Source organism: Lissotriton helveticus, chromosome 7 (assembly GCF_964261635.1).
Source record: "Lissotriton helveticus chromosome 7, aLisHel1.1, whole genome shotgun sequence".
Lineage (NCBI taxonomy): Eukaryota > Metazoa > Chordata > Amphibia > Caudata > Salamandridae > Lissotriton > Lissotriton helveticus.
Window position 1 is genome coordinate 293,499,136 of NC_136068.1, and position 22,227 is coordinate 293,521,362.

The 22,227-nt window shown below is 44.8% G+C and overlaps 1 protein-coding gene across 2 annotated transcripts in view; it reads right to left on the reverse strand.

Annotated features, from left to right (window-relative positions):
* CDK5RAP1 (CDK5RAP1 mitochondrial tRNA methylthiotransferase) overlaps positions 1–22,227 on the reverse strand; it is a 236,214-nt gene that overhangs the window by 76,541 nt on the left and 137,446 nt on the right. For both annotated transcript variants that reach the window (XM_078652079.1, XM_078652080.1), the window contains 4 exons: positions 15,466–15,566; positions 12,726–12,936; positions 2,735–2,855; positions 59–289 (listed from right to left, as the gene is read on the reverse strand). In XM_078652079.1, coding sequence (XP_078508205.1) covers positions 59–289; positions 2,735–2,855; positions 12,726–12,936; positions 15,466–15,566 — 664 coding nt within the window. The remainder of the gene's footprint in view (positions 1–58; positions 290–2,734; positions 2,856–12,725; positions 12,937–15,465; positions 15,567–22,227) is intronic.

The window sequence follows — 22,227 nt, forward strand, 5'->3', positions numbered from 1 at the left end:
TGACCTGAAAAAAAATCACATTTCATAGAAGCTCCTTATGTCCAGCCGAGCAACCAACCTCATCTGGGAAATCTTTGGGGTGTGGGGAGGTGAAGCGGATGCGCATCTCAGGGTCCACTCTGGAGACCTGGTCCAGAAGGTCAACAAAGCGCAGTCCCCCTTTCTTGGCTTTGTAGATGGTGTTGAAACCACGGCTCAGCATTGTAGGTGTAGAGGGGTGAGAGTGGACCTCGGAGGAGTCTCGAAAGCTGTTCACATTCTGCCCCAGCAGCGTCACCTCTTTCACCCCCTGCATGCCAATTTCAAAATTTTACATAAATACAGTCAGTTAAAATTACATTTAGCCATTTGATTAATGTGATCGCACTCATGCGGAAGATGAAATACACAACCCCCTATCTACACCATCCCCGCCCTCATCTCATATTACTTGGGAACGGCAAAAGTTTGTTCATACTTCGGAATTTAAAAACTTGTTTCCAGGACCTCCTCTTTGCAAAAACTCAGTTAAAGCGCTTCTCCTCCTCCATTCACTTTCCTCTATAACACAAAATGCACCATGATGCTTTGCAAAGGCTGGTGACCCAGGAGAAAGTTGTATAAATTATTCTCTGTCTTCTGGCTCCTCGATTTTTGCAGTGGTAGATCATGTTGTTCAGTCAAAGCAGAATACAAGTCTCTTACATGGGTATGTCCAGGTTTGCCACCACAATACTGGTGCTGCTAAGAACTAGGGGCCAGACGTACGACCAGCAATTTTGCGACTCGCAAGTTGCGTCGCTATTGCAACTCGCAAAACTGGATGTACAACAGTGCGTTTAACACTGTTTGCGATTCCCAATGGGGTCGCAAATTACAAGGCTCATGAATATTAATGAGCCTCTTGCAATTTGTGAGCCCACAGGGACCATTGCCTGCCCTTAAAAATATTTTCCCAATGCGTGTGCAAAGGAGAAGGGGCCCCTTGGGCACCCCTTCCCATTTGCGAATGCATTACCACCTACTTGAAGGAGGTGGTAATTTGCAACTGTTTTGCGACCGCAATTGCAGTCGCAAAAGTCATACATAGGGCTCAGAGTCACAATTAGGAAGAGACGCCATTGAAACGCTCCTTCCTAATTGCGTGTCGCAAATGCTCTTTAGCAAGTCGCAAATAAATTGCGACTCGCCAATTAGCGTTTGTGCATGGCCATTTAGGGTTTTTGCTTGCTGGTTCATAAAATAAAAAAATAAAGGGGTAACAGAAGTACCTGCCTAATGATTATTCATTAGGTAGGTTTTGAAATGAGATTCCTACAAATTGGCTACAATCACAATAATAGCGGCCCTTAACTGGATAGCAGATAACAATCCCTGTAAATACCTTTCAAAATGGATTTTTAAAAATTTATTCTGCCAGAGCTTCTTTAAAAAAATGTGTTTCCATTTTGGAAAAACTTCAGGGAGTGTTGGCCATGGTCCCCTAGACCACTGGCTTCCCATCTTGAAGTGGTTCTCAGGATGCCCACCATGATTCACAAAAAGTTTCAAAAGAAACCCATTTCAATTTACGAATTAGTTACCATCCCAACTTGGGAGTCGGGAACCTTTCTATGGTTTTTTGCTAGAATTGCAGTCTCAAATCATTAAGATAGAGGGAACACGGAAGAGATACTCATAGCACACCTCTTCCAAAGTGCGATTCTATACCCATTTCGAAACCCATTAACCCTTTGAAAAAACACTTAGGAATCGTTTAATGGATTTAATACATTGTAAAAATGTTTAAGCAGTAGCAAACCCTCTTATTTAAAGAATAGGTGGGTCTGCAACCGTTAAAAAGATTAATATATCTGGCCCTGTATAATTTCCACATTAGAAATGCAATATCCAGTGAAAAAGTGTAAAGACTTACGGCCTCATTCGGAGTGCAGCGCTGTAGGTTTGCAGTGAACCCACCAAGGGAAATAAATACGGCACAGTCATAGGATTTCTCCACGAGGAGTTAGCCCCAGAACTGAGATGTTGACAGTCCTATTGGGAAAAATGTGTTGTGACGTTTTTTGTGGCAGGGGCAACTCTAGGTTCATGGTGGCCCTGGGCAGGGAGCGTAGGTAGGGGACCCAAGAAGAGGGGGTCCTGGCGGGGGCCCCAAATCCCTGCCAGGGAATGCCACGGAAATATGTATCCATCCTCAGAGGATTATTATATTAAGGATATATATTGGCGTGGCCGCCCCTGGGGTTTGGCGGCCCTGTGCAGGTGCACAGCTTGCCTAAGGCTGCCCCTGTTTGTGGACTTTAACATGACATGCTACTGCTTCCACACTCCTTCAACTGTTTAAGTGGGGGTAAAACACCGTTTGATTCCGATTTTATTATAATCGCAGCACACAGAATGTGGCCTTTTTTTATATATTTTTTAAAAAAATCACTTAAGTTGTCACAGGCAACATAAGGGTGAAAGAAAGTAATGTGCCATCTGGATACGGGCGTTATGAAGGGACTACTCCGTGTGGATGAGAAGGGGCAACAGGTGAAGAAATGTTTCACAGGGAAGGAACCTTCACAATGTAATGCATCCATGCACTTTATTAACCTTTTATACCTCTGTATCTGTATCAAATGGTTTTGGTGTGCCAAGCGACTGCTTAATAAAATTAGTTTAAAAAAAGAAATAAGAGAGAAAACATAGAAGACACCTAACAGACTGAAAGCCACAAAAAAGAAAGACTCTTGAAAGACATCACACATACCTGATCAGAAAGCATCCTAATTTCCTCAAGGATGGAGGAAATGGGTCGGCTCCTCTCTCGACCACGGGTGAAAGGGACGATGCAGTAAGTACACATGTTGTCACAGCCTCGCATGATAGAGCTTTTGAAATAAATAAGTCGGTTTGAGAAATCTAGTCCTGCACCATACAAGACATACTTTATTGGTGTCAATCAGTCTGTTACCAGAGCAAGAAGCCATCTCACAACACATGCTACTGTGTAAAGCACATACTAACATTAACCATGGCTGTGGGACGATGTTAGCACATACAGTCTGAAGTAACACTTCAAACAGCACTGATTGCCTAAGTAACTAGCGACCAAATCATTCACAATACATACCCAAATCACTGCATAGCAGTATGAAGTAATCAAATACTTTATTTAGACAATCAAGGCTATTAAAGTGCCGGGAGCAAATCACAGCAATTAGAGATAAAAATCATTACATCATTATAATAGTATTACGTTAAAAGGTGATCAGCAAATATCAACTACTCAATCATAATGATTTAAGCAGTTCATAAAGAAAAATGGTTTAAAAACACATTTTGATAAAAGACATGCAATATTTAAAGAATCGTTTCTCAATCACATAAGAAAATAAAGAGTTTTCACCCTTGACAAGGAAATACAGCGCATCTTATGATGGACATAGCTTGACTAGTCAGTTCACTTACCATGATTTAAGCGCAGCGTTTATAGACGAAGAGTAAAATCTACTGCAATAAAACCACGCGGCTCACCTAATTGTGTCAATTATCAGTATGAGATTACTAGTTATTCCTCACACCACGAGATGACTACCCTCCCAGCACTCTCAACCAGCAGGGGTTTGAAGCACTGTAATCAAGTAACTACAAAGGAAGTGAAATGGTAACATCAAGCATCAGAAGTCATTTTTACAGAACTTATCACGCACAGGTATATTTCACTTATTCCACTGCAGACATCATTATTTTTGGTTATCAAATGACTGTGGCCGTCCATTCTGGCCATTTTATTTTTTTCTTTACAAAAAACATACCATGACATACTTACCATTAATGCCTAAGAACAATCTACCAGTTCCTTATTCGGCACTTTGAACAATCTGCCTGGGTTTAAGCTTTTGCAATCTTAGGAAATAGAGGCATGGAGATTTTCAATGATGTACCCAAAGTGGGTTTTTTCTCTACATTTGGTCAGAGGGAGAGTCGGATAAGAGGAATACCAGACCAAAGCACCACAACCTTCCCAAGGGCATAGGCATGCACATTCACGGACTAGTGGTGCACAATAGGACAACTACAAACAATATTCCCGTTGACACATAGAGAGGATTAAGGGGCATATTATCAAGGGTGGCGATAGGGAATTATCGCCGCTAAGCGGCCGAAAACGGCCGCTAAAGTGGCGATAATTCCCTATCGCCCTATTAGCAAGCTGTCGTTAACAGCAGTTAGCGACAGCTTTTAGGTGATAGCGAGCGGTTTGGGACCAGTTTGCACGTTAGCGATATTTATCACTAATGACATGCAAAGTGGGCATACCCAAATTGTTAGCGACTGAAAACAGTCTCTAACATCGCTATCGCCTATTAGTCAGGCATGCGTAGCAATGGAAATATTCGGGCTAAGCGCGAATATCTCCAAATACTAACACCTGCCCAGACCAGTTCTTAGCCATGTTATCCAATGGGAGGTGGAAAACATGGCTAAGATCATTTTGTCACTAATGCGTGAATATCGCTGTATTCTCAGCGATATTCATGCATTTCGCCGCTATCGCCGGAAAATTGATCGCTTTGGAGATAAACATTGCTAATAGCACGTTATCTCCGTGATAAATTCCAGCGATCCTCAGCGGTAAAAAAATCATCGCTAAGCCTATTTAGCGATAAATATCGCTACTTGCTGGTAATGTGCCCCTAAGTTGTGTGGGTCTAGAACCACCTTCTGGAACATTCTAGAACAACACCCATTACATACCCTTGTAACAAGAAACGAGGCCATGTTGATAGCTGTGATCACCACATATTGAATAACAGCAAGGACTGAGGACTTGAAAAAAAGAAAAAAAATACTTCCCTGTAACACCAGTTTCCCTATCCTGGATATTTTCATCAAGTTCATTGAGATCTCAATGGCATCTTTGATCTTACGAACACTAGCACTTGATGGAAAATGTCACATCAAGCCGAGTCCTGAAAAGTACATGAACGCCCAAAGGTGATTTCTTGCAGCATACTTTGCACACTTTTCCCTCCGTTAAACCTTTTCTGCCACTACGTGAATCGGGGATGTGGTGAAAGGGCTAGACTACCGTCTACAACTTAGTGAGTTAGGAGCTCATCCAATGCTCGCCTAGCATATACTATGTGAAGTTAAATACAAATGGGGAATACTATTTTTTCCCCATACCCTTACTGACCATACTCAATGCTTCAGAAATAGTCCAGAAGAATAAGTACATATCTTCAAAGAATCATAAGCAATGGGGTTGCAAAAAAAAAAGTGAATCAAAATCATGTGACAAGTTATTGGAGAAGTCCGAGAGCTTTCTCCAATAGAGGTTGATTAGAGCTCCATTAAAGATCTATCAAATCCGGATTAATCCTTCATGAATTCTTTTTTTAAGCTGTTGCATTAATTGACAGTTATACATTCTCTATTTGCGACTCCCCTGGTCTCCAATAACCCAGGTCTGAATGGGAGTTGTAAAGGGGGTATTTTGAAACCTGACACCCTTAACCATGCATGTCTTCTTATTAGTACACTAGTATTTATGCTCCTAGCAGCAGTGTTGGCTGCTTCTAATGCACAATTAATAGAGTTGTTGGTGATATGTTTGCCTTCATTAACAATCTCTTGACCTCTTTTCCTTTGCTTCTCTGGGAGATATTGGGGAAGGCCCTCCATTTCGTCCCAGTGGGCAACTTTGATTATGCTAATGAGAACCGCCATGATGAAGACGAACTAAGCCATAAGATCAATGAGGTCAATAGTCTGATGTCAATAGAACTGATTCAAGAGCTGCATCTACAGGTGTCAAAGGGAAGAATTGCGAATTTACAGATATTCACCTTAATATAAATAAGATAGCCAATTGCATATTGCTTTATATGCAAGGATTTTTGCACCTTCCTCATGACAATGTTGTAAACCTGCTGCGACGTCAGAGTTTTGGGTTCTGTCATGTGTATTCTATTGGAGCCTGCATGCAAAACATCTATGAAAACTCCATGTTTTGGGGAGCGGGTAGCATTAAATGCTCATCGCTATGAGGGGAAACTCTTGTTACTTTGCATTGGGATATCACATTTTACCTATGTTGTCTAAATAAAGTTGTCCTGACTTCAAGTATGTGAGTGAACACATTTTTCTTCAACACCCTTATTATTCTCCTGAGGATTTTGTCGTCTGACCAAATCAATCATAAGTATAGTGTGCGCATTACCTCAGCTGGATCTTGATTTAATGCCGAAGAAGTAAACCAATAATTAATTCTGAAAATATGGATAAAACCTGTGTCAAAACAATGTATACCCATGATCAAGAGGGTTTTACTCCTTCCCAGATCAATTAAATTACATTTTGTACCAATCTCTCTACTGTTTCTCAGCGTTATTCATGGAGATGCTCTTCTGTTTGAAGTTTTATCAATTGTGGCACGTGCTGCGTTCCAATTCCCTTCCACTAAGAATAGAGACTGGAATTATGAAAGTTCCAACTTTATCTGCGGGATTGTAGTGTGGCTATTACCATTAGGCCTATAGACTGACTACTGTCAATAGGCTGCTATCAGATTTTAGGGCTGGTAATGCCAATCACACATACCGGTTTCCCTTAATTGCTGTCCGATATTGGTTCTGTATTTCTAAGTGAAATTGTTACTATTCGAATTATAACATTTTGTGCAGATATAGAAGCAGTGCTGTTCCATTGGGTATTTAACTATGAACCGTTTCAAATCAGTTAGTGTTTTTTTTTTATTAGGGCATTTTCTGCTGGTGACTTAGGCAAACAAAGTTAATTAAATAGCCTTCCTTTTCCTGTATTTGTGTAAAATTCCATGAGGTGATATTTAAATAACTAATCATTAGTTCTATCAAAGGTGAAATACAGTAACAATATGTCTGCCCCTGGCCACCGTTCTCTATGAAAACATTTATTTTCCCCCTTTTCCCTCCCTGCAACTACTGAACGTGTTTCCCTCTTTTCCCAGCCCACGACTCCCATGTCCCTGCCTCAAAACTCCTAAGGGAATCCTCTCCATTCCGTGTCAAGTGGCTCCATTGGGGGAACATGTTACTGATATTAACATTGTTTATTAACATGTCATGTTATATGTGATTTAGGACACTGTGCAAAGTTCAGTGTCTCCCCTAGTCGAACTTCCAGTGCTTGTTAGAATCTACTGATCCACTGAAAACTCAGCCTCACCTAGCCCTGTGATTTTTTTTTATTGGAAACAAATACATTCTTCATCTTCACATCAAAATATAAGTTCAGCCAGACTTTTAGCTTGGATGAATCCGTAAACTTAATAATCACAGACTATGGCAAAAAATAGTTGCTTTTCTGGAAAATGCATTAGAAATCCAATGAAATTCGCCATTTCCTTGGCTGAGCGGTAAGGCAGCTTCGGTATAAAAGGTGTCAAGAGAAAAATGATGAGCTAAAATTCAATGCCAGGAACGTAAGTACTGGCTTATGGTTTCAAACATATTGCTTTAATCACTATGACTCAGTGGCCAACTCGCCTCACACATTGGTAGGAGTTTTCATCTGCACCCACTACTGGTTCTCCTGCACCCACACACACAGACACCACATGCACACACTAAAAATATCCCTCCACACAGTGCAGTGCATTTTTAGGTCTCGTGACCTACAATGCGCGCAAGCGCATTGAGGGATCGAGAATTCAAGTGCTCAAAATCCTCGTGAAACCACGGGCTTTTTGCTGCGGTTTTTATTACGTTCACGTGGCCACAGGCACGCGCTTTTGGGCCATAAACTTGCATTTCTCCTCCCCCTCCCCAGCCAGCTTCCCCCAGGCCGTAGCAGCACTCCTCCCACACCTTTGAAGTAAAGCTTAGCTTCACTTCAAAGGCCCCTGCTGCTTCACACCGTGTCGCATTTCTCCTCCCCCCTCCCCTTCTCTGCCTTCCCTCCGTCTTGTTTACCTACCCACCAACCCACTCTCCGAACAGACAGTTCAGTCTAACTTGTCTCTGCCTCTCTCTAACGCCCGTGTTCCCTTATATCTGAGTTGTCTCTCTCATTGTCGACTGTTTACATTTATTTAACCTGTCCCACGAAAAGACATTCTTGAGTGTGCTGCTAAACCACAACTGTTATTGGTAGGCATAACTATGTTGATGCCATCGGATCGACTATGGGCGTAATATTTTGCTGCTTGTGTTATTTTTACTGCTACCGGGGTTTTATGGACTACAGGTCATTGTGTCACGCACTGCTCTGACTTGCCCAATATCAAAGAACAAATGTTTTTCCCAGAATCGCTGCATACTAAGAGGACATCGAGGCTTGAACCGGGAAACACAGCTCCCGAGTTGGTACCTTTAGCCACAAATTCCCATCCCCTTTGTGCCTGATAATGTGCATAACATTTTAAATGGACGATTGATAATGAATTATAACAAAAGGAAGAGGGCATTTAACACCGGTATTAGACCCCCGGCGTCTTAGACTGCACCAGTCTTTGACAACAGAAACTTGTTGCTTCTCACAAACGAAGAGGGACAGTGTTAACAGATATTTTATGGAGACCAAGGCCATACTATCCATAAGATCTAGGAAGTGCGTTTGGGGATCACAGGCTCGAAGACACAACCCCACCATTCACCCACACACATACAGGCAACATGCGTTCAACTCGAATGGCAAACACTCACATAGTCATGCACATTCACACGTCACTCTGAACCCAGATTCACAGGACACAATATCCCCCCAACCCACATCCTTCAGACTCCCACCGGCGCACCACATGTCCCACTTTTCACACGCACAAAGCTGCCACTCAGACTGAAACTCACACCTCATCCGTCACAGTTTCACAGCACACTCACATGGCACTCCCTGTCACTCACACACACCAACGCACGGTACTCGAATGGCTAAGCACTTGCACGCTGCATTACACTCACAGCGCAGAACAGGGCCACATCGCACCTCGCACGCACACAAAGAAATGCAGTATATTACAGTCACCGTTACTGGTTTTATGGCGTGTTCCTTCTTTGATCTTTCCCCTTCCTTATTTTCCTCTCGTCCCTTTGCATTTCCCTTTTGTTCGTTTGCTCTAATTTCTTCTCCATTCCTTCTTTCATCTTTACCGATTTTGCTTTTATCTTTTGTGCCAATCGTGTGTATCAGATGCGTGGAAAATCGCTATTTTTCGTTTTTACCTCTCCCTTCCCCCCATCAATTCGCAGCCCGATCAGTGCTCCCTTTCACCTCGCCATAGCCTTCTGCCCCAAAACGCTTGCATTGATCATCACGGGTTCAAACTGTGTGATCCTGGACACAATGCCCACCCCTCCTTTGTCCATGTCTCTGGCAAAGGTGGGAGCGCTTAGAAGCAAGCCATTTTCCCTGTGTTAAGTGGCATATATGGAACTGGGCCGTTACATTGGCAGCTGCGGCTAGCACCCCCCCCCCCTCCAACACCCTACAGCGCCCCCCATCCCAGATGTAAGTCTCCCGCGCCCAGTATTGGCTACTTTACATGTCTCTGCCTGGGAGTTCACTCCACAGGGACCCGGGCTTACTTAGCCGACATCTCAAGGCAAGGAAGGATGTGCGCTGCCACGGTGCCACCCACTCCCCCCCCCCTCTCATATTACACATGTAAGTACGTGCCTGCGGATGGCCCTATCTTTGCATTCTTATTTGCATACGGTGCTCTTGCAAGGACATTTCATACTCCCACAATTTAAATCATCCCTCAAGGTAGAGCTTTGTGAGTTTATCACGAGGCTGGGAAAGGGTACCAGAATGCTACAATAGAAGTCGGACAACTCAGTGGGTCGAGTGCCTGCTACAGAGATCTGAGTAACCTGCAGGGATAAGATTCGAATATAGACAGGGCCAACTTAGACTTTCATCCTTAGGAAGTTGATGATATAAGAGTCGTTAGATTTTACAATGGAAAAAAACCTTTGTTAGCAGGACTGCAACAATGGCAAGCTGTGCGGCAGCAGGGGCTCTATGAACGCACACTTTGTTGCTGTTACAACCACAGAAAGACTGCGGTAGTTCTCGCAGAGTGAACGCCGACTTGGCCATGTTTAACTGTGTATTTTGCAGCACATTTCACTGTTGTAACCCATGTGTGCAGCACCAGTACTATGAGCCTCTGGTGCTCAGTGCCACAAAGGCTGCAGCACAGTAACTTGCTACAGTACAGAAATACAAGCTTGTGAGCACGATGCTGCGGTCCAGTCCTAGATATTCTTACCAGCCTGCCAGTCCTCTACAGACTGCAGCTCCTTTCCTCCCCCACTGGAGATCTAATGTAAGTATCGCGCCTGCCACCGTCCATGGACTTCCGGCCGCGCTTGCCTTCACCCCTGCCCTCTAGCCCCACTGGCTAACATGTTAATTACCCTTTACACATACAAATCTGACCCCCCTGGCCAACCAAACGCCTGAGTAATTCATCGCACCAGGCCCCTGCTTGGAATTCGCGTCCCTCCCCGCGCAGGCACATTCAAATGCTCATTGTTCGTGAAGCTCGCGCCCATGAGTGAACTCCTCACTAAAGTAAAACCCTCCCTCAAATTTCAGAGGTCTCTAGGGTCGGTGCACCATCTCCCTGATGAAAAATTGTAGTCCAAAATCACATCCTAAAATTGACAAGAGTACACAATGAAAGTGAGTTTTAACACTGACAAAACTCAAAACTGCCCATTGTTATAGTGCTCACCGCCCTCTTGGCGCTTGAATAATGCACGCCATTCACGCCCACTGGTATGTGCCTTGCAGTGATCTCAGAAGGATGCTTCAGCTGGAGATTCACTCACCCATTCAGGAACTCTTCATCATGATACATTAACAGCGTGCTTTTTTTTCTATTTTTACGGCCTTTAAAGTAACCCTAACAGTCTCACCCTCCCACAGGCTTCCCCAGCACTGCCCCGCCCCCTGCTTCACGAGTTGTACCGGGGTGCTTTTTACCAGCGTGTGCCCTATTCCATGAAAAAGATTTTGGAATTAACACTCGCAGACTCTTGAACCATCAGACGAGTAGTGTGCAAATGCGGGAATAATCCGCCTGCATTTGTTACAGCAAAGTCGACTGTTTACATTTAACCTGTGTGTGAGTTTTCTTCTTCACAAGGCATGCCTGCTGCCACCTTATGTGGGTTTAATGTGAATCACACAACCACTCTGAGGCTGTCCTTTTACAAGACTGTTCTCCACGGTGTCTCACTCTCTCATACACCCCCCCCGGCCCAACACATCTATATGAAATCTTCTATGGGCATTTCTCACACATCATCTCCTTCAACGTCATCACTGTGTCTCCTCTTTGTCCTGCTGGCTTGCGTCACTCCCCTCCCTCTCACACATGCGCCCTCTACTGTAAACACAGCATTTGCGTTATCAACATCTCAACAACTGTGCATACCTACCTCACACTTTCACAAAAAATGGCACTTGCAATTGTCACACAAGTGACCATCAATCTGCGCACTCTGCAGAGAGGCCAAGGATTGGATGAGCATTTATGACCCACTGACGCATTTATGCCATTGCATTACACCACATGCTGTAATTGGTGGCACCCAGGTAAAATAAAAATCCTACCGCAGCAGCACCAGAACATGCAAGGAGACAGAACAGGAGTGACGCATGTTGGCAGCACGTGTGTCTTTGTTGCTCTTTTTTGACCGGAAGCGCGCCCTTGCATCAATTTTAGACGTAAGGTGCACTTCACAATAGGAAAAAAAGTGGACTAATGCCAGATTTACGTTTCACACAATTTTGTATAATCTACTTATCATTTTACGTAATTACCCAAACAGAAATTAAAATTGTGCACGCCTCTACTCAGAAGTACGTCGTCTGTAGAAAAGTAAACACCGTTAAGGAATGGAAGAAGTAAAACGTGACATTTAAACAGCAACTCAATCCCTGAGATGCATTGTCGTAAGGATTTCTAAGTCGTTTTTGGCAAATCGAACAGTGTGTTTTTTTTGCCTACGACGTTAAGGACGTAAATTACCGAGTATTTAGGTCCTTTGGCCCTAAAAAAAAAAGCACTGGCGTTGCCAATAGGTCTCGCAGTAGGAAAGTTGGAGCTATTACAATTGCAAATAACAATGCCTTTTATTTTTGTTTTCATTTTAAAAACAAAGGGCTTTGTCATTTACAAAACCAATAGCTCCAACTTACCTATTACGAGACCTATTGGCAACGCCAGTGCTTGTTTGTATTTGTGCTCATAAATTCAAGGTACAGCTTATCAGTGTAATACGAATGTAATTGTACCATGGCTGTTAATGCAGAGACTCACGAAACATGCATGATCCTCACAGTTCTAAAATGGAGCCAGCTTGTTTATCTTATTTCCTTAATCCCGGAGTACTGGAATAATTAAAAACATTTGAGTACAGAATGAAACCCATATTTTTAAGCATGATGACTTGCCTAACTAGTATGACAAACATTGCTGCCCGTGACATTTAAGGGTGGTATATTGTGCTATCCCCCAAGGCACTTTCAAAAGTTAGAAAAGATGGAGGCTGAAATGAGAAAAAAATAAAAGGCGTTCCAATTCAGATATCATATAAAGAAACAACTACCTAATTTGCTTATTTGTTATTTTAGTATTTTTCATAACACTCAAACAAGTTGTCCTTTGTACGTCCCAGGCCTTCTCAATTGCCAACGCTAGATAACTAAGCAGCTCTTTTCATATACAAAAAATTCTTAAACATAGATGGCTCACTTACACAAAAGCGGATGTAGTGTTGGCGGTCCTATGTACAGGCATAATGTCCGCATAGGTTTCATCCACCGAAAGCAGTACATTAGCAGCCTGCTGTCCAGATTCTGCCACAGTTAGGAGCCGGGGGAGATCACGATACGCATCTGGGCCGGCTACCACATCCACAATCTTCTCCCTCTCCAGGATTTCCTCCTTCAACCTCTCTGCCATGCATCCTATGTTTAAAGAAGATAAACAAATTATATATGTTATACTTATCAATGCTGAGAGATATCATTCATCCAGATGAGAGGCCTTCAAACTGACCAGTGGCGGCTGCTTGCATTTCAAAGTGGTGAGACGGTCAGGCAAACTTTTCAATCTACTTTCAGGCACTTTTTGATACTGATGGAGCAAGGACTTGTGAAAAAGGTACTTGCTTGTACGCAATCCTCTTATGTAACCTCTAACCCCGTACTAAACCTGTATTGTGGAAATTAATATGCACAACATTACATTTATGAGAAAACTAAGCTTGCCTATGTCTTTTACTAATAAATAACTAGAGTGTAATACTAAAACGGCCGCTAACCGCAAATCTTTAGTGCACATGCGTCTACTGCATCTACGTAGTGTGACATACTTTTGCTGGGAGGGAATTTTCTGCACTTGTGCAGTAAGTAACAAGATGGCTGCTTTGAAACTCACATGCTTACCACTTGCTTGCAGAAAACTAAATTCAGCTATATTACTAATGCTAATGCGGGGAGAGCATTGATAAGAAAATGGGATTGGTGTAGAGATAGGTGGTATACAGTGAAACCATTTATTTTTTATTTTAACATTTGTCTTTTGAGTCTTTCAATAGTGCTTATTATCGGCCTATCTACGTGATCCACAGTCTATTCCCTCTCGTTCTACCACACATGCGCAGTACAATCAAGCTGGAAGACGCAATGTCAACTTGAACATTGTCCAAGGTTGCAAAAGGATACTTTCCTGAGAACCGTAACGACAGTCCACTGAAATGAATGAGAACCTGCAGACTTTTAAAATTTGTGACAATTACAACATGAATGCGGGTGGGAATAAAGGTTTATGTATAAAAATTAAGGGGTGGGATTTTAAACAAAGAACTAAAGAAAATATTGAGAAATAAGCATGATGTGATGATCACCTCCCCTAGCCTCTCCAATCAGAGTTAGTAATTCCATAAGTTTGAAACATTAATGGGTGGTACTAGCATACAGAAAGATATAATTGAGGTCGTTCTTAGTTAGCTAGAGAGTCTGGAGACGGAGATGCTGAAGCATGAGACCGGGATGCTGTCAGAGTGACGAGTGATGCATGATGCTGAAGAAGAATCGAATTGCTGAACCAATTATCTCAAGCAAAGTAATTTAGAAGAAGATCGCGGAAGATTCTCAGGAAGGAAAAGCGTGTCAGAGAGGGGTGCTACGTAAGGGTCAGTGATAAAGAGGTTGTCTGTCCTGTCCTGATTCCTGAAGCCTTTGTTCGCCAGATTTTTCCTGGGGGACCCTTACCAATTCCGAGGCCTGGGAGTTGGTTTTCGCACCATACTTGGTAATTATAATTATATCTGTATATTGTGCTTATGTACTTTTCTCTCTATTCTCCCCCTTCCATGCAGTGTCATTACAAAGTATAAATTAATGCATTTGACTGATTGTTTGAATCTTCCTTCCTGTGAGAAACTGAACCTGTTCTTTACTTTGTAAGTGGTTCACATGAATTAATCTGAATAAAATTTAAAATGCATCCCGACTGTGATCATTTCCGTAGTGTAAGTAGATAGAAATGTTATGTAATTTCACCATCAACTAGTTCAACTAATGGTCCATTGTCCAGAGGAAAGAACTCTTTGATCAGTGAAAGACTGGTTAGGAACCAGAAATAACTAATCTTGATATTTACAAAACATGACCCCAGCGGTTATTGCCAGTAGGTTGTGGATGAATTTATGGGCCCAGGTGAGTATGTGGTGTTAGATTACCTGTTGCTGGTAACCCGCTGGATCAATACCAAGAATGCCCTTGGCTGCAACCCCAAAGCTCTCAATCATGCCTGTTATATACACTGTTTATAAAGGGCCCTAATTAGGAGCTCTGGAGTTGAGACTGACAGTGGACAAAGTAAAACAATTTTAAGTAAATAAAAATAATCTACTTACCTACTCCTCTCGGGTCCTACACTCCGGGGCTCCAAGGCTACGAGGAGCTCAGTGCCAAATACCTTAGTCAGTCCAGATGCTCCTCTCACGTTGTAAGCCTTCATGAGAGGAGGGCCAGGATTGGTTGGAACAGGCTGGCTCAGTGTTCCTACAGGCAGTGGAGGTCTGTGCCTGCTCTCCACGAAGCTGTCTAAAAGCTAGGGTGGAGAGGTTCAAAGAGTGCATGTCAGGCTGGCAATCGCAATAAAATCATTTTTATTACCATTTTTTTGCCATGTTTGCTATGCTGGCAGCAGGGTGGGCAATACTTCTTCGCTCTAATAGAGGAACCGCCATCGAAACTGGCAGCCTGTCACCCAGAGAGTGAGAGAGGCAGAGAGCACAGTGTAATTTCCAGAAGAAACTGGAGGCCTTTTTAATTTAGATTCTTGATGTACTTGTGCTACCCCTGCAAATGTCATGTCTCAGACTCCTTCTCAAGGCAAGGGGTTAAGGACTATGGGTGATCCCACCTGGGAAATATTTTGTTACATCTTCTCCTGCTATTCATACAGATATTTGATAATTTCCATACCTAGAATCCCAATGCGTAGCGGTAACTGGGATCTTTGGCGTCTACGCTTGAGAGCTCCAATATCTCGCAGCCGTTTCCAGATTGTTTGTTCAGCCTTCTCCCTAAGGAAGGGATTAAAAGCACTGGGTCAGAAAAGAATTCCACAAAAATCATTTTGTTGGTCAAAGATGGTGTCATGTATGGTCTGGAGACTCCAGAATCAGCTATGCAACAGAAAGGCAATTGTTTAGAATGACTAGTAAGTGCATATCACGATGCTAGAGTTATAAAGAAAATATAGTGGCTTGCACTTCTTTATTTCGTCTGAGAAAAGCAAAAGGTGTTTAAAGTACCCTTATCCTTTACAAGAAGTTGTATCATCTTCCATTGTATCACTACATCAGCTAGAGGCAAAGATATGAAGATGTTAATACTAATGACATTATTTCACAGGCATTGGCAAAGGTAATAGGTCTTGCCTTGATGTTGCGCAACATCGGCTAAGAAAAAAGAAGAAAAAAATACTTGATGGTGAGGCCTCTCCTACAGGCTGTGTCATTCTTAGGCACACATATGTGCATGTATGGATGCGCCTATGGAATGGCACAAGCAATTTTTTTATTTTTTTATTTACCACCACTTAGATCAGTAAATAAAAAAATAATTAGAATGAAACAACAGAGGAGCAGATGGGGAGGACATAATGGTGAGTGGGTGGGGGAGACAAGGAGGAAACAGTGGCCCCCAAAATAACAATTTAGAATTTGTAACAACCTGGCAGTGAAGTACAGGTATCAAGCCCTCTAAAATATGTAAAGTAATTAAAATATTTATTTTCGGACCACAAGTCGTTCGGAAGCAACTGAGGAATAGATGAGGATTGAGTTAAGGGGGAGCAATGGAGGTTGTGGGTGAGGTGGGATATAGGCAGAGGCAGGTTGTTGAGGAGGGTGGGTGTTAGAACTGGGGTAGCCTATTCTACGGGGGGTAGCATGGTGCAGAGCGGGCAGGCCAAACTCCTGAGGACATGTGTGAAGCATCCACGCAGTACACACAGATGACACACCAGGCACACCACAAAAAGAGGCGCAACACCAGTTCAGGTGGAAAAGAATATTTTTAGTATTGTCTCAAATATGCAACTGGCGTCAGGGCAATATATACACGGGGGATAATTTACAGGGTAGATGAAGGGAAAGGTAAGTCCATTAGTTGCAATGCTGTCATAGCAAAACATAAGGCCTCATCATGAGACCACTCAATAGCCTTAACCCTCCAGGCAGGAAAGCTGTAAGGGAAAAACACTAGAATGAAGATTCGCATGAGGCATAAAACCCACCACATAAATCAAGGTGTGAGCCCACCCTAAGCGTTTAACATGTTAGGCATCACATCAGCCGCAACTGAAGTACATGGGGCATAAATTACAATAACAGTGGGCAGAATCATTAGGCAGCAAACACAGTGGTCAGGCCGACAGCCTGAATTAGCACCTTACGCCGGCCGTCGCATTTAGCATGGGGCATTTCCTTGGGCGTAGAAAACAGATTATGCAGTTCATCAGTGTGCAAGAACCATGAGGCGGGCATAATCTTCATAGCATCAAGCCCCCTAGGCCCAAAATCGACAGCAGTGAGGCACAGTAGGTATACCACTGTATATCAGGCATGAACACATAACCAGTGGTACATCTCTACAATTTAACTTCTGCAGCAGACACCCAACCTGGGCACCAAGCCCCCTACAGATACAACCCTCAATAGCAGCTCCGGGGAATTTCACCACCTATTCTGGCCCTAAGCCTCTGGCCGCCATATGCTTACTTCAGGGAGATGAGGTACTTGGGCCCGAGGAGCCCCGGGTCAGTTGGAATGCCCCTTCGGGCTCTAAAGATGGTACTGCCCCCAAGTTCCAGTATAGTGTTCCCATAGTGTTGGAGTCCCCCAGTGCTGAGGCCCACAACAGTGCAGCGTTCCGCAACTGTGGCGCCGCTGGAGGGCTCTGCAATGCCCAAGTACCGGGGGCGGGCACAGGCAATGTACCACGACACACACCCCTGTCCATGGACTGATCGAGGCCCCACTCACCGGGCTCTCCTCTGTGCGGCGTCCGCTGGTCACCAGACTCCTTTGATGGCTGTAGGGCTCCCTCACAACACGAAGCCCTGTAGGTGTCGGGCAACGTCCTCGTCTTGGGCCTCAGGACCTCCCGTAGCTCCTCACCAAGCTGCCGACATAGCGCCAGCGCGGGCTCTCCTCTCCTCACGGGGATCCCCACCTCACTCAGCTTCACCCGTTTACGGCGGCAGGCGCGGGGCTCTCACCAGCTCACAGGAGCCCCCGCTAGGGACTCTCCCCACTTCCTGCCTTGTCCCCGTCCACGCCAGGCAGCTCACACTTCTTCCAGGTCTCTCACCGGCCAGCCGCCAATCAGGGCGCGCCGTCCAGTGGGTGCAGCAGCAAGGCCCAATCCGTGCGCAGCGGCCGGGGGCGCGGCCAGTGACGTGGCTGGAGCCCCTGCCACGTAACGCTGCCCTTCTCTGCCTCTCTAGGCCCAACGCGGGCCTCCTCGATGCCGCGGCGGCCCTCTCCTGGCTCTGTGGGCCGCCGGGGAAATACAGGCAACAGCAGTCACCTAGCCGGTGGGGCGCCGGGCGGCGGCAGTCATCAGGCAGGCTCAGCGCTCCCTCCACAGCGGTGCAGGCGCCCGGGTTGCAGCGGTGATTGAGCAGTATAGCGCCTCCTGGGTCACAGCGCTATCGGGCAGGTACTGGGTGGCGGCGGTGAATCCAGGCGGCGATTATGCGGGGTGGGCACCCGCTCGTTAGTTGTGCATGGCAAGCGCCGTCACAACTCGGGGTGGGCACCCTCGGCACTCTCAAACAACAGTCTGTCCCTGGCCACATAGCACTTAGCAGGCACAGGCAGTAAAGCACTTGACAGGCTCAGTTCTTCTTGGCACAGCGCTTCCAGCACACAGCGCTTCGGGGTTATAGCCCTTAGGGGGCAGACAGTCCCAACAGCAAGCCTCAGGGGCTCCAGGGTAACGCTCCTCACCTCCTGGGGGGGTCCCGTCCAGCCCCAATATAGCGCTCTCCTCCCACAGGCGCTTTTAGGTGTAGCGCTCGTGTGTCGCAAGGTCCCACCAGCCTCAGGGACCAAGGATGGCGCTCCTTCCTCAGGGGCCAAGCAGCAGAGCAGCAGGCAGTACTGGGCAAGGTCAGCAGTCAGTGGGTACTCATCAAGACAGGGCGGTAGGCTTTCACCATCCTCCACTCCTCCTGTACAGCAGCCTGTACTCCTGCAGTGGGGCTTCCACTAGCCCTGGGGACAGTAGAGATGTTTTAGTTGGGTGCATGGTCCAGAACACAGCCTCAAGTGGCGGTATCATCTGGCAGCAGGTCCCCTAATGTTCCTGTCCCTGCTCTGACTGAGCACATGGTGGCACAACCCCCTTATTTATATGCCCCTCATCCCACCTACCAGTCAGTGCCAGAAGCTTCTAGAATCCTCTGGGGGACTGGTTCTAACTGGCTCAGGGGGAGGAGTAGAGCACCCTGGGTGCCAGGCTTTCCCTCCAAAAGCAGGGATGGCTGTGTACCAAACATCTAGACCGCTAACCTACTGTAGTCAGGTGGCACAACACACATTTCTTTACCATGGGGGAGACATCCTAACACAGGGGGGGTGAAAAGCGAAAAATGTTGGGAAAAGGGGCCAAGTCCAACAGTGGGTAAGAAGCACATGAGGAATTGGAAGAAACAGTAAGTCAATGGAGGGACAAGCAGCTGATAATAAAGGTCCAAGACCCACGCTCCTTAATTATTATAGTTATGCAAAAGGGGGATGCTGGTCCTCCAATAAAGGCAGAAGAAGGGGGAGAAGATGGGAAGCTGTCAAAGGGGCTCTTTATAGCAGATCTTCTGATTTTTGCCATAATGATAAGTGCAAGAAACAGACATTCATTCATGGAGGGCTTAATTAAAGAGAAATTAATAATTCCCTAAATGTGAGCAGTGGAAGAATACAAGTCAGACAATCAAAAGGATGGCAAATAGGCTGTGCTCCAGGGGAGGGACAAATATGAAAAGAGGAAGGCAAACCATTGAATAAGAAGCAAGAGAATGTGAGTGACAATAAAGGCAACCAAAGGTAAGCAATGTGCGGGCCTTAAGCCCACTGTAGGTTCTTGGTATGGTCCACAAGAATTTTCACCTATAGACCGCTAAAAGCAGTCTGGTTCGCAAGACCTAAAAAGCTTCAAAAAACAGATATAAAGCAATATCGGTGACATAAGTAAATTAAATTCTATTTTTATCTTTATTTGACCCTAGTTGAGCCCCATATCAATTCTTTCCAATTTTTCCTGTGATGTGTGGATTTCTGGGAAAGGAGGTCTATAAATAATACGTTACTTACCTTGTAAGCATCTGTTCGTAAAGTGTAACATTGTTGATTCGCATGCTCTGCATGCTCCTGACATCTTGTGTTGGGCTCAGATGTTTGCAAGTAGTTTTTCTTTGAAGAAGTCCTTCATGTAACAAGGAATGGTGTGTCTACTCGTGTAGTCGGTGCTGCGCATAGCATCAGATTCCAACGTTAGATTGTTTTTTTACCCAGCAGGTGAACAGTAGGATGGAGTGGTGTGTAAAGACAGTGTGGTGACCATGCGTATAGGGTGGGGGAAAAAAAAGGTAAGGACCTCAGTAGCAACCACTGATTTCCAGAGAGGGATGCGTTGGGGGTGATGGTGACTTGCAGAATGGGGTCTCCAGAAAGGGCCTGCCCTGCAACAGTTTGTTGCCGTTCCACCGCTATAGAGAGCAATGCTAGCTGGCTATAATCAACACTAGAGGCTCCATGTGACCCGTTACCTCTGACTATTGTGCTGAGAAGCATTCTTGCAGAGAATGCATGTGAAGACTAACATGGGGAACTAAGGTTATTTAGGAGGCTATAATCCCCAGAAAGTGCATTATTGTTGTGTCAGTGAGGAAATGACATGACTGAAAAGAGGCAATAGCTGATAGAATACCAATACCTTTTGTTGGTCTGGTTATACCATGCCTGTTATGGCATTTAGGATAGACCCTAGTAAGAGCCGATGTGAATGGGTTGAAGGTGAGACTTGGAGAGGTTTATGGTAAATCCTAGGCTTTGACGCAGGGAGATAGCAGCTTGGATGTGGGCTAGGCACTTGTGCTAGCCGGCGCTCTTGATCAGCAAATCAACGAGGTAGGGGAACACTCAAATGTCCAATCTTCTGAGATTGGCAGGTACTGTCGTAATTTGACAGCGATTGGGTTAGCATTTGCTTCAGCTACACGAACTTTCACTGTTAGCTTGACTATATTCCGGAGGCCATTTTGTATTTCAGACTTCCATTTTAAGTGAATGCGCTGCCTCGTGGTCAGCATGCCCTTTTGTCCTTTCTCTCTCCCTATGGCCATTTGATCTGCCCAGCAACAGGCTATTTTTAGTAATGGTCAAGCCTGCACATGCGTATTCGGGCTCTCAAGGTTAATGATCGGTCACTGCTTAGGAATGTTCTCCAAACTGACCAGTGGTACTAACTCCTCCCACAAGCTGGCAGTGTTCCAAAAATGTCCTTATATGTACCTAAAGTTGTATAAAGTGTGAACCGCCTATTTCCTGCATTCCTGTAAACTGTATAAAAGGAGCTATGCACCGATGTTCGGTGTGATACTTCTTGCATTGCCGAAGGGTGCTGTAGGATTGTACCACCACCCCAAGGGGTCTTATTAAACCTGTCTTTTGCATTTTTCAGTTTCCGTGCCAACTTCTATTCTAAGGTATCGAAAGTTTTTGCAGAGTATGTAGGTCTGTCGAAACCCAATACCACAAATTGGCGCCCGAATAGGGACTTATCGGCGGCTCGGATGCCCGAAGGATTGGTCGTGACGAAGGATTGGAAACTCACCCTGGACACGCGCTGCCATTGAGTGACCCGAGTCCTAGCACCCACGGTGTTTTTTCCTTTCCTTCCGATCTAACCTTCCAGGTGGTGCCGGTCCTCGACTGAGATCCTGATCGTTGGGTAGCCGTGCAGTGACCGTTTGGCCGATTCGAGAACTTGGCAGTTGGAACCTGGATGTTTGGAATATTTGGTAAGCTTTGGATTGGTAAGGTAGTCTACTGACACTTACTGTGGCTTTTTGGATTTGTTTGAGTTAGTTAACATTTGGTTCTATGATTTGTATTATATGTGGAGTGCACCTCACATAGGCAGGCAGTGTAGAGCTATTTCTCTGATTTTGTATTTGTTTGAACGGCGCATCATGTGTAAAACATTTTAAGTGCCACTTGGAGTAATATCGCGTTTCCGTGATATTTTTGACATGCCTGTTTATAGCACACTTCGAGGAATGTGCTGTCTTGGAAAGGGTACTAGTTATCGATTAAATGAATCTCAGCCGGCTCCCCCAGAGGGAACACCTAATTGGGAAATGTACATATAATTTGGCCTTCCCCCTATTATGTATAGTACATTATGGCATAAATATACGAAGGCCGATCTTGAACTGCAATGGCCACTACATGGGTCGTTTGATTTACGAAAGGTTCAGTATGTGGAGCAGTGTTTGTTTCAGTGCAGGTCTAGACAGGATATGTTTGATTGTGTGCGTATGTGGGAGAAAGCGGTGCGTGAACGGATGAAGCGTGAACAAGCCTTGGCGGACATGGAGCAGCGAAGGCTGCCCACGTTAAAGCTTTACAGCTACAGGATAAGGAACTACAGGACCAGAAAGATAGGGAGATACAG